Source organism: Aptenodytes patagonicus, chromosome 5, assembly GCF_965638725.1.
Source record: "Aptenodytes patagonicus chromosome 5, bAptPat1.pri.cur, whole genome shotgun sequence".
NCBI lineage: Eukaryota > Metazoa > Chordata > Aves > Sphenisciformes > Spheniscidae > Aptenodytes > Aptenodytes patagonicus.
Window position 1 is genome coordinate 33,464,363 of NC_134953.1, and position 12,587 is coordinate 33,476,949.

General features: G+C 37.3%; 1 protein-coding gene across 3 annotated transcripts in view; it reads left to right on the forward strand.

Annotated features, from left to right (window-relative positions):
- INPP5A (inositol polyphosphate-5-phosphatase A) overlaps positions 1 to 12,587 on the forward strand; it is a 260,525-nt gene that overhangs the window by 140,789 nt on the left and 107,149 nt on the right. For all 3 annotated transcript variants that reach the window (XM_076339286.1, XM_076339284.1, XM_076339285.1), the window contains exons 5-6: positions 932 to 995; positions 6,208 to 6,311. In XM_076339286.1, the coding sequence (XP_076195401.1) occupies positions 932 to 995; positions 6,208 to 6,311 (168 nt within the window). The remainder of the gene's footprint in view (positions 1 to 931; positions 996 to 6,207; positions 6,312 to 12,587) is intronic.

A 12,587-nucleotide genomic window follows, 5' to 3' on the forward strand; every position in this document is an offset into this window, starting at 1 on the left:
AGTTATAAGTCCTATCTAAATCCGAACTATGAACACACAGTATTTTATTTTCAATAGTAACTCAAATTTTTCATATATTGTTGTGGGCACTAAACTCTGCTGCTGCTTATACTTAGAAACACATCAGTTCTGCCAGTGTCAAGAAACTTAACATATATTCAAACATCTAAGCCCCTCTGCTAGATACTTGTTTATTCTTTCTCTTCGGGTTAGTGCATTGTGAGAAAACGCTTGCCTCTGTAGGTTTCACACCAAAGCCAGGAGTAGCAGTTGCACTCCAAGTGTGGCTAGCAGAGGTGGACATACTGTACTGTTCAGTCATTATAATTATTGTCAAAACACTTATGAACAGGGAAAGCTGTACAAGCGTGTACAAATATTCCTAACACTCCTGTTAGATTTTAAGTGTTATGCCTGAGCTGCAGCTGGCAAAGTCATTCACTTTGCACAACTCGGTAGGAGGATGGAAAATCTGTGCCTGGCTCTCAAAAGCTATTGAATCTCTCAACCCTTCTCTTGTTTCCATACTGCAGTTTCCAAAAGCATTTGTTGTGCTCTGAAAGTGAAGCAGAAATTATCAGGCTTTTATAAAAGAATTGTGGGAATGTATTCGGTGTTTAGAAAGGTACTTGTCTGTATTACTAATCGCATCCATTCGTTTGGTATTTCTAAAAGTACACCTGGTAATTGTGCCCTTACCATGTTTAGTCAGCTGTTAAGGATCTTCTTTATAATGGCTTATGAAACTTCAGAGAAACAGCAAAGGAAATGAATATTTTAATAGATCTTAGAAAATGCAAAAATTAGTAATTAAAATTTTTAACATTAGTATTTAATTTCTTCTGGTTTTTTTAATTGGAAAGCATGATACTTTTTAGTTAGCCAAAGTAGATATTTTTATAATTTCTTATTTTATTGTTGTTTTTTACAGGCTCTAGGAAGTTTTTACTTTCTTCATGAATCTTTGAAAAACATCTACCAGTTTGATTTTAAAGGTAAGTGAAGGAATTAAATGTTGTTAATTGTCAATTGGCTTTATACATCAAGGCAGCTTTTCTGTCATCTTTCCTGATAGTGGTGCCTAGCAGTTTTTTCTATGATATGCAGACTTCTGTATAATGCATGCAAGTCCATTGATGACAGACATTACTTTTCTTACCTTTTATAGACCTCTTAGAAGAAGTCAATGGACCGGCCACAGGTTGAAAACCGGTGCATTAATCATTCCCATTCAGATGGACCTTTGGATCCATAGAGATCCCTGATGATTTCAGAACTCTGAATGGCCACAAGGTTCTTTCATGTAGATCAGATATAGGACCAAGACTTTAAATGTCCAACAGTGATGGTCATTTTGCAAAGCAGCTGAGGTAGATTTATGGCTTAAATTACTTTGGAGCAGTGCAGGTCATTAGGAGGGCGTCATTGTTTTTAACCCACATTGATCCATCAGGTTGGAGGTCTTGCTAAATTGTAGAAGTTTAAAAGTAATGCTAGGCTATGTACATTAAATATGAGAAATATCATAGAAAATTACTGAATGCTTCCTGAGGTCTATATAGAAAAGATTATATAAAATTTATATTAATACAAAAATCTTCTGAGCTTCATTTAGCTTCCTGAGCTGAATCACATTAATACTACATCTAGCATCCCATTAAATTGAGACACTGTTGAAATGGTCGTAACTATGGAGTGAACTAATTGTCTTATTTATATAGATTCATTATTTTTGTTCTCAGTAGAGACAGATTCTCTCTGCTCGTGTAATTGAGAGTACAGGGTCTTCCTTCCCTGAAATATTTGAACGGTAGTTCTACGTATATAGCAATTCAAGGTTTAGCCAACATAAGTCCTCCTGTCATCATTGGTTTCAATACTGAAGGAAAATTTTAGCTATAATATCATAGGTAGTTCAGAGTAGATTTTATTTCTGAGAGACTGTACTGGAAAACTCAGTAGTGAGGTAGGGACTTCTAATGAGAGGTCATACTTAGTCTTTCTCCCAGACTAGAACAGTTTTGCAGACACTAAGTAATGATAGTATTATCAGATGAACTGTGTGCAGGGTGGAAATACTGGAGGAAATTGGCATTGCACGTGAAGCTGGGTGTACAAGGTGTTACCCCAGTCCCTGGACTGAACAGCCTGCTGGTCCACTGTTAATAACTTTATTCATTTTGCCATGTGAATGGCTTTGTGTATCAGTAATATGTGAACTCTATCTGCACACCTAATTTCTGAGCCCACAACTTCATCACACTGCTGGAGGACTAGCAGTTTTGCTCTGAATTCCACCTAAAGTGCCCTCCCACTGGTCATAGATGAGAGGTGTCCTGCTCTAGCGACATCTGACAGATTGAGATGACAACTGTTGTAGGAAAAGAGGAGCTTTACCGGTTTATTTATTGTTGATTGACAGCTTATTCGCTACTGTACAGCTTTTAAAACAAAATGTAAGAATTTTAAAAAAGTGAGAAAATTGAAGGAAAAAGTGTAGGGGAAAATAATCAATATAAAAGAAATAAGCAGATACTTGTTCCAGAAAATAAATGCTTTAAATGTTCAGCACTTCATTTTGCTCGGCAAAATCTTAGCAAAGCCAGATGGGGTGTGAACCATGCACATGAAGATGTGTTTGGCCCAGTCATCACTTGGAAAGAAAAAACTCTTAATAAAAATCCAAGGAAAGCAGGTGCTACACTGAATCAGTGTTGTAAGTCACCTGCTGTTCTCTTAATGTAGAGCAGAATCAGTCTCCCAATGTAGTGTTTGTAAAATATGACCCTGAAGGCTCCCATCTTTCAGGGGAAGTGTAAAACTTGCCTCTTCTCTCATGACTATTGACATTTTCACAGTGTATTAAGCTCTTAAATCAGAGGAAAAATCCAAATGGATACAAACGTTCTCTGCACAAAAATCATTATGAAATTCTGGTTCTACTCAAAAGCATGCAAAAAATAGATGTTTATGTACAATTCAATATTCCTGTAACATCACTGTGTCTTTTCAAAATTCACTGCACAGTTGGATGTGACTGAATACAGCCTTTGCAAAAAAAAAAGGTTGTCTCTGTTTTTCAGTTCTCAGGAAGACATATTTGAGTTTTAAAATGAGAACAGTTTTCTCCTACGGCCTCACATATTATTTGCTACAGCATAGAAGGAGTTGGACTATTCTTACAGTGGTCAGAGGCCCAAAAGTTTGTTTACAATTTAAACTGTTGACAAGCTATGTGTTCTAAAGGGCCATCATCCAACAGAGGGGTTTGCTGACTGGGGTATTAGGCCAGTTTCAGTCTACCACTTTGATTTACAGAAAGAATCTCATTTTCTCTGGTGTGAAATCAGAAATAGCGTAGAAGTATTTTTACTTGGAGATACATGAGAAGGCATGCTTCTTTCCTCCTGCATTTGCTTCTCAGCAGTCATGTAAATTAATTGCTGGTTCGTATTTAGCATTGATGTTAATGTAATTTGATGGTAAAGTGCCTCCTTTCTGCCAAGTGCTACCTTTTATTTAGGTTCTCACAGGAGAAGCCTTCAGTCCTTACAGTTCTGCCAAATGTTTTCTGTATCCTGAATGACATGGGGATCTTTTTGCTGACACTGTTAAACTTACTGAAAGAGGCACATCCATCCATGATCTGCTTAGAATGATGCCACATTAGTTTATCAGGATATTTGTTTAGTCTTCCTGTGGGAGCCAGATCTCAAAGTGATTGGCACATAAAGAATGCTACTTTTTTTTTTCCCCTGAAGATCTATTGCTACATTACAGTAAATGCTTCCTCAGATTGTATAAAATATTTTATCTAGACAACTTAAAGTGACAAGTTTTTGTATTGCTTGGTATTTTCACCAGATACCCAGTAGAACTGGACAGTTCAGGGCTCTTGGTAATAGTTGTTTGGAGTTTCTCTCTTACGCATTCCTAGTCAAAACTCAATCCAGTTGGGTAGTTCCAGGTTAACGGTAGCTGCAAGATAGCTGCCCGAATTCCTGTGTCGGAGGAGTTTGGTAAATTAAGTCAGGTTCTCGCCTTTAGACATGCCAATACATTGCCCTGATCAGGAAAGAGACCGAATACGAAGTGGATCAAGAAGCAGAACCTCTTGTTCATGAGCTGTACAGATCCATAGATTGATTGTTAAGGCTGAAAAGTCTGTGCTATCTCTGTCTGTGATTCATTAAAGACTTTGGAAAGTGATGTGCTTTACCACTAAGTCTCTTTTACAAACACAGCACCCATTCCAGCTTTAAATTCACGTGTCAACCTCATGTGCTGATAGCCAGAAATGGATAATCAGAAAGAGGTGGGTGGCTACAAGGTCACAGAGCAGCTGATACGGGATTTGAATGGAATAAGACCAATTCATCTTCTACATATCCCCAGAGCAAGATTTTTACTTTCTTGGTTTGAAATAATCTGATCAGGAGAACTGACGCAGAAGGCCTAGTATCAGTGAAGGCCATTCAAAAATAAGACCCTTTTTTTATTCTAAGGGTTTTAAAGTGACTATACAAATAGTTCAGAGTTGGCTGAGCTGCATGTATAAGCACAGAACATTTCAGGAGGAAATAAGGAGAAAAAAGAATGCCTTTTTGTCCTGAGACCTGATTTTTATTTTTTTAATCATTTTCAGTCACTTAACTGATTAAGGAACACCCAACTGAAACTTGGCAATTTATGTTACTGGCCTTCTTGATTGATGGAGACTGGCATGTAGGTAGTGGGGATGTTGGCAGAGCTGAAAATCGTTTCCACCCATGCATGCAGGGATGGCTGTACTGCATCAGACCACCATTCTGTCTGGTCCAGTAACTGTTACTAAACATGGCAGAGACCCAGAGGAAATCCTCTGATGGGCAGCCATGAGGCAGTTCACTTCAGGAGTCTGTCTAGGTTAGGCCTTGAAGCTTAACAGCTGTCCTCTCTAAGGCTCTGTTCGTGCATGTATGATTTCTATTGTAGTTCTAGGTATTTAAATAGTTACGAATATCCAGTCTTTTTCAGGATCTTGCTCAAGTCTGACAGTCTGGGACAGTAAGTTGCCCAGCAAAATAATGTGTTAAGTAGAAAATGAACTTTCTCTTTTTATCAGGTTTCGCATTGCTGTTTCTGAATTTCATTGACTGTCCCCATTTCTGTTTTAGGACATAACAGAGAGAAATTTCTGATTTTCCTGTTCTAGACCACTCAGTAAACCACTTGGTTTTGGTGCAGCGTATTCTCTGCTACTCTCACGTCCCTGAGGAAAAACATTCAGTCTGTTCATATAAGAACTTTTTTTCACATTTCTTGTTTTGTCTCAGGGCATTGTAGTATTTGAATGACTTCAGTGGATGACTTGAGGATGTCACCTTTCTTTGCAGAGGCAATTGTTAATTAAAAACAAGTCTACGTCAGATCAGTTCCACAAAAGGAATGGGCTGCTCAGCTTGTGGTCAACTCATCTTTCATTAGGAGTTCCACCAGCATTACTGGGTCAGTTCTAGAGTGACAAAAATCAGACCCCCACTGACACAGCTAGCCCGGCAGACAATTTAAGCGTGGCGAAACACTAAGTCGATGATGATTGTCAATATTGTTGATCTAAAGCAAAAGGCAAAAAGCTGAGATGATCTAAATGAATGATTATGTACTTGTTTGATGGGTAAAAGATGTGATTAATAATGTGTTACAGATGTGCATCAGTTGATGCTCAGGTAGGTAGACTTAAAATCTGAAAAAAAGAGTTGCTAGATAAAACATACGGATAATCACTACTCATAAGTAACATTTTTCACCTTAATGTGTTTTGTATTAATTAATTTTCCTGTTAATTATCCAGCGTAGATTGCTGGATGCTGGCTGAGGACACACACAGGCATCTCCTGGAAGAACCATGCCAGAAAGTTTTCAGTGCAAGGGTGTACAGAGACCTGGTTCATAATTAGAGCTCCAACACTTTACAGTGCTCTGGATAGTAAAAATAACAGTACCCATAACTGTATAGCTTCAAGATGTCTGGTATAAACAAGTATGTTTATACATGGTTTAGTGGTCTCTGTCTTTTCCCCCAGAACAGCAAGCAGCAGTGCTTGCATATTTTTGCTAAGACCCTACCACCTATTCTGCAGATGCCACTGCTTTGTCAGTGAGTGCTGTAAGTTGCTTATAATGTTAAAGATATGTATGTTAATTTTGTTTTATATCTCTTCCTAGCTAAGAAGTATAAAAAGGTTACTGGGAAAGAAATCTACTCAGACACTTTAGAAAGCACGCCCATGCTGGAAAAAGAGAAGTTTCCACAGGATTATTTCCCTGAGGTATGTACAATCCCGTGGAGCATTCCCAAATACTAGGTTTGATTCTGATTTGCTCTGATTACTTGAGTAGCTACTCTCAGTAATGTAAATAAGGTCAGAATCGAGTCTTGTGTTTTTATTTGTTTGTTTGTCAGTTTCTTGTCACCTATAATATATGTTCTAAGTCATTGCATGGATTTACCAAATTCAAATGGAGTTCTTTGTATAGTAGGAAATCCTTGTGAAGGATGGAGACAGTGATGAAAAGATTTGTTTGTGCATTTAAAACCAAAGAAATAGCTCACAGTGCCAACTGCAAGTCTGTTTCAGGGAGACTTACTCCTTGGCAGGGTGAGACATGACGTTGAATGGATTCCATTTATATTCAGCGGCAGCAGCTCTGTAATCATGGTTGCAGCGATACTGGTTTCTGTTCAGTACAGCTAGGTACTACTGCAGTCACTGCAAGTATGGAGGGAAAAGGTGGTTTCTTATTGGTGCAAGAGTACACGTAACTTGAAAACATACTGATGTTTTCCTCTGACGCTGCCCTCGTACTCCCTTTTTTTGTTCTCTTAAGAACTGGGAAGTGCTGCATGTTTGAACTTGAAGGTGAAGGTCTTGTCAAACCCAGAAACACAAGCACAGCTGAGGGTTTTCTTCCACTGCACCCACAAGTGCAGTTGCACATGCAAGTGCAGTCTTTGCCTGCAGTTCTCTTCCTTGATATTTAATTTGCTCATTTTTAATTTCTTAAGAACATCTAGAACATGGGTATTTAATGGTGTTTACTACAAGCCAAGTGAAAAAATTTGTTGAAATCCTATAACATCTGTGGATCAAACAGGCGTGTTACTACTTTAATATAAGGAAGAACTAAATAAACTTTTAAAATAAATTTAGAATTTGTAAATATACACACTTACAGATATTTACATAGTGCATATGTGCTTGGAAGAGCATTGCATAAATAATTACGGGGTTGATGAGATATAGGTTATTCTTTTTCTTGACTTTGATACTAAATTATTTATTTTTATATTCTATATCTCTGTACTGGAAGGGAAACTGCCTTTGACATAATTTTACTAGCTTTTACCTCCTGTGAATAAACATTTTAAATACTTCTTTGAAGTTAAGTTTCAAGGAACCAAGCGGTTACTCAGATATTTATTTTCCTCCTCCATCAGCAATAAAGTGTAGCATTATGGGTGATTGACAATGTAAGTAGGAAATTAACAGTGCTGTTGAATGATTTGACTGTAATACTGAGAGCACTGAACACCAGTGTGCGAGCACTGTTATCACAGTTAACAGCAATAGGCCAAATTATGGATTGTTCATTGATACCCAGGAAGAATTATTTCCATCGTTATTTCACTGCTGTTGTTTCATCATGAGACTGGCAAATTTGTAACTTGTTCAGCATCGTTTATTACCACCTCTTACATGAACAATTCTTCACAGTCTCTTGGAGAAATGGTTGAGTCTAGTGGCTTTCCCACACTGTTTTGTGGACCAGAGGTTGTGTTTGTTTCTTGTGGGTGCTCAGGGGTCAGTTGTTCCCACGTTTGTATTTGGAGCAATAGCTTGTATATTCAATACACCCTGCAGTGCTGCTTTAGGTACAGGACTATTAGGTCCAGAACCCAAGAAGCAGCTAAATACCTTTTGAGGATCTGATGCCTTCATACTGTTCCCATTCGTTACATTACCTTAAATGACTTTTCTAAGGAGAAAGCACCATGTTCTGGTGTTTTCAGGGATACTGTTTACCTGGAGGAGGAATAAATAGGAAAAGAGAAAATCCACAAACACTCGCAATTAAGATATGAATGAATCCCTGAAGCACCTTGAAAGCTTAGTTCTGTTCCTGCGCACAGCACAATTCCTTGTAATAGTGTTGCGGCAAGACTCACAGAACAGGCTGCAGGATTTACCCATTTTATTTCAGAGCTTCGCACAGTGGGAGAGGAAAGTGATAAGGGCTTTCTAGGACTACAGTTACGCAGATAATAGCAGCATCGATATTTACAGTTCTGTGACTTCCCATGCTCATTTGGCATGCAACCTAGCATAGACCAAGCCAGCATATTTTTCATGTGACTTGAAAAGTTAGAAAATAATTGTGATGATTTTTACACTATGCTGTTCTTCATTTTGGACTGAAGACCAAAGACTGTCTGAAGCACACACGAGTACAGCAACATCAAAAACCCAACAGTGACATAGTTTTGGTTCTCATATACATGTTTCTATTTTTAAAGCTTAAATTAATCTTGTTATCACCTGTTTTCTTCCTAGACAAGTGTTGGTAATAACGATACTAATTAAAAGACCACAAAATAATGTATTTTGAAAATTTGAGTTGACACAGCAGAATGCATGAGCAGCATATCTGTCCAAACATTACATTTACATGCTCTTGTGTGTTTTAGCCAGACTTCTTATACCACATTTACAATGTTTTGTGTGAGAAATGGTTTAAGACTGATTTCTTTTTATTACTGCTGCTTAAGGATGATCTAAAAGTAATTACAATGATTGAGGCATAATGCAATTCAAAATAATTACAGCCCACTGCATATAAAACTAACAAAACTTTCTGTCTTGATTTATGGGTCCTCTTGGCTAGGCATAAGACTCAAATGATGCCTCTGGGAGCAACACTCCAGATAATGTTAGGCCATTTAAAAAAAAGCAGATTTGTGTAGTCTATCAGGCCTGAGTAATTTTTTTTTTCCCATAGTGAGAAATTGGTTGTTATCATAGATCACAGATACTGCTCAAAGCTCTTATGAAAGATGAATTAATTTCACTAATGCTTTAATGCAAACCTTTCATGGAGAAGGCTGTATGGTGATAACCTTACTGCGGTCTCTCCTTTCTCAATGATGATTTATGTTGTCTTTTAGTAGATGAAACTGCCTGTATTCACAATCCATCTGCTAGCTAAAGGAATCCTATTAACAGAGGATCTGAGAAGAGACTTAATACTGTAAGGTGAAAGATGTGGTATCCCCTTTCTGGGACATGAAGTAGGAATTTTTTTTCCTATTTTAAAATGTAGATACCTCTCTGAGAGTATACAGATGATCTATATCATCTCTACCTGTTTTTATGCTGGCTTACAGATGGTGGAGCACCTAGTGACTATAAAAAATAAAAATAAAGATTGTCGCTTTGAAATCGACAATAAGAAACAATTTTCTCTTTCTTCCTTCCCAAGCTATAGTTCTTCTTTAAATTCTGTTTCCAAAAGTTTCTTCTTTCCAAATACGGTATTTGGAAATATTAAAGCACATCAGTGATCCAAAATATATAAGGCATGTTGTTCAGCTGCAATATATATCTAAGGTGAAGGATAACATTTTTATATTTAAGATGTTAAACAGTGGTTCAACTACTGGGCTGTATCAGGTCCAAAGCCTACTAACTTTTGCATTCTTAATGTTAAATAGACAAATTATTAATAAGTTAATTATTTATTGAAGTTAAAGGAATTAAGTAAGTGTGTTCAAGTTATGAGTACCTAAAGGTAATTTACAGGTTGGGGTGGGGGAATATACAAATTACACAATAAAACAAGTGTCATTTTATGATATAAAGACATAGGTGTCCTTGCTTTATTCAGCCTAGGCTGAGTAACATTCTCCAGCATGAGCTGAAGTACCTCCCCAGTCTCCTGTGCTGGCTTCTACTTGGGCCAAGTAAAAGGCCCAAACCATCATGTTTGGTGTTGTAACTATTTTAAGTTATATGCTCCAACAATAATATAATTCGGCTGTATAGATAAGTCCTAAAGAAAATCTTAATTGGAAGAGAATGTAGTCAAATGCTGAGTTAGGCTTATCCTGACCAAAGCAGCAAATACGCTGCGAGATTGGCGTTCTGATTTTGTCATTTTGGGACAGGTCATGTAATCTTGCTGTTGGCAGTTCTGTGTCATGTTATCATTGTGCTGCTATTACCTTAATAGTATAAATTTTATTATTGTAATTTTCTACCTTTAATGGCTATTTTATAAAGTAAGTTTTGTAATGACTCTTTGCGTTCTCAGTGAAATGAGCTACAGAATTACTATCATATTTTGGGTTGGGCATCTAAAACGTAGGTCCATTGTTTATACTCCGATCAACCCTGTTCCAAAGAAGGGAATTCTTATAGACGTAAATGTTCTTTGAAGAGTTTGGTGAAATATAGGAGGAAAAAAGAAGGTGCCTTGTAAAACAGAAGAAATATTGTAGATCTGACAGTGGATATGAAGTGTGAGAACAGGCTGGTAGTCCTTGCTGTGCTTTCAAACACATACCATTATTTTCAGCTATTTTTGGCAATGACCTAGACTGGAGCATTACACTTCAGCTGCTGGCAGGGTCAGGCCCCTCTGACTTCACATCCCTGCTCCTGCATTCCCCTTTATCCACTTGGTCCTTCAAGGTTGTCTAACAGATGCAAAAAGGGACCCCTGAAACCTCTGCCCCACCACGTGTATACTCGTACCTATTGCTTCCACAGGCCTTCTGCCAGCTTGACATGGTAACTTACAACTTTCTTACATATAAATACTTAACTTGATCTTTCTTTCAAAAGTTGCATCATTATTGTATTTCTGTCTTCTCAAATAACTTTTAGTGAAGAAATTATGTATTGCTACTGGTTGGCTACTTCACTGGTGATGTGTATAGGAAGAAGCTGACAGCAATAATGGTTTGCATGTCCCATGGTTTTGTATGTAAAAATAAGTGGAGCAAGTGTAGGTTTTATCACATATTTCTTATATTTGCTTACATCATGCACAGATACTTAAATGTGGTCTTCCAATAGATATATTCTTACTAAATTCTTTATACTGTATTTTCTGGTAAATAAAGGGTAATGAAAGCATTATGTGAAAAAGCAAATTACCAATTGAATTATTATACTACGTAATAGATTTTGTCATTAGATAGATTGACTTCATATTCTTAAGCTCTCACTATACATTTTTTTTGATGAGTGCCATAGATATTTTCATTTGCAGACTTTTGAATTTATGTAATGACTTCTAAAAATCTTTAGCAGTAAAAATATGACTGATAGTGCAGTTACAATGCTTGATAGTGTTCAAAGGCTGAACTGGGCTTGAGTTTTCCGTATACTGCATATTATTCTGAAATACAGGGAAATTAGAAAGGTACTTTGAACGGTTTGTATACAAACTCCTAAAAACACAAAAGCATAAATTCCTTAGTTCTGTAAACTGATCTAAGGGAAGAAAGGAAGTAGTTTTGGGGCAGGAACTACATTCTGCATGGTTTTTATGGAAAGCTGTCATAATACACACTCCTTTTCCTGGCTAGTTAAACATTGAGTATATTGTGAGTACACGAAACACAGGTTCCTGCATGAGGCTTTGAGGAGGAGTTGTTCTCACTGCGGTGATGTGGGCCTGTTAATGCTGAACATTACTTGGTGCCTCAGTTGTTCTTGCTGCTCAGTATTCAGCTGCTTCATATACAAGATTTCCCGTCTTCCTCTGAACTGTGGTGTTCCTTTAAGAAGCTGCAATTACACTGCAGTCATTGCCACTTTAATATGTCTTTCCTTCATGCCCCTGCTTTGTATGGTTGAATAAACCCTTGCTGGGTCACTATTTAATTTGATATGGTCCCTCTCAGTAAAATGATGGAGAAAAGATGAATTAAGGCTCTGTGCTAGTCATTATCAATCATGGTTTGTGTGCATTACTTATTGCTCACAGTGCTTTTTGACATTAGCCCTCTATAACCTCTCTCTTCATGTTAATGTTGTCTGGAGGTCCTTTTACCCGATGTAGCAGAGGTTATTTATGTAGGTGGTGTTTCTAGGGGGTTTTAAAAGGTCAGCACGATCTCCTGAGAGACTCTATTCACAAAGAAAAGGCTGGCGGAATGTAACTACAAGTTTTCAAATTGTGATTTTTGAAAAAAAAAAAAAAAAATTTTTTTTAAGGACTTCTAATAGAGAGGTGTCAGAATTTCAGTTACACTTATTAAAGTAAATTTTTGGCAAAATAGCCTCTAATACATACTACTGCCCTTAAAACCAGTATTTGCAGTGTATGTGTGAGGAAACACCAAGCTACTATAAGAAATCCTGGTTTTTACCATGTCATGAAATATAAATTGTGTTGCAAATACCTTTTAATTGGCTTGTATCAGTGTATGCTTGCATGAAACAGAATAAGGCAGCAGTGCTGAAGGTTGGGCATACTTTATACTGGTGTTCCTTGTGTTGGTGAGGTCATCAGTGACAGAATCAGAGTAAAGTCCTGTG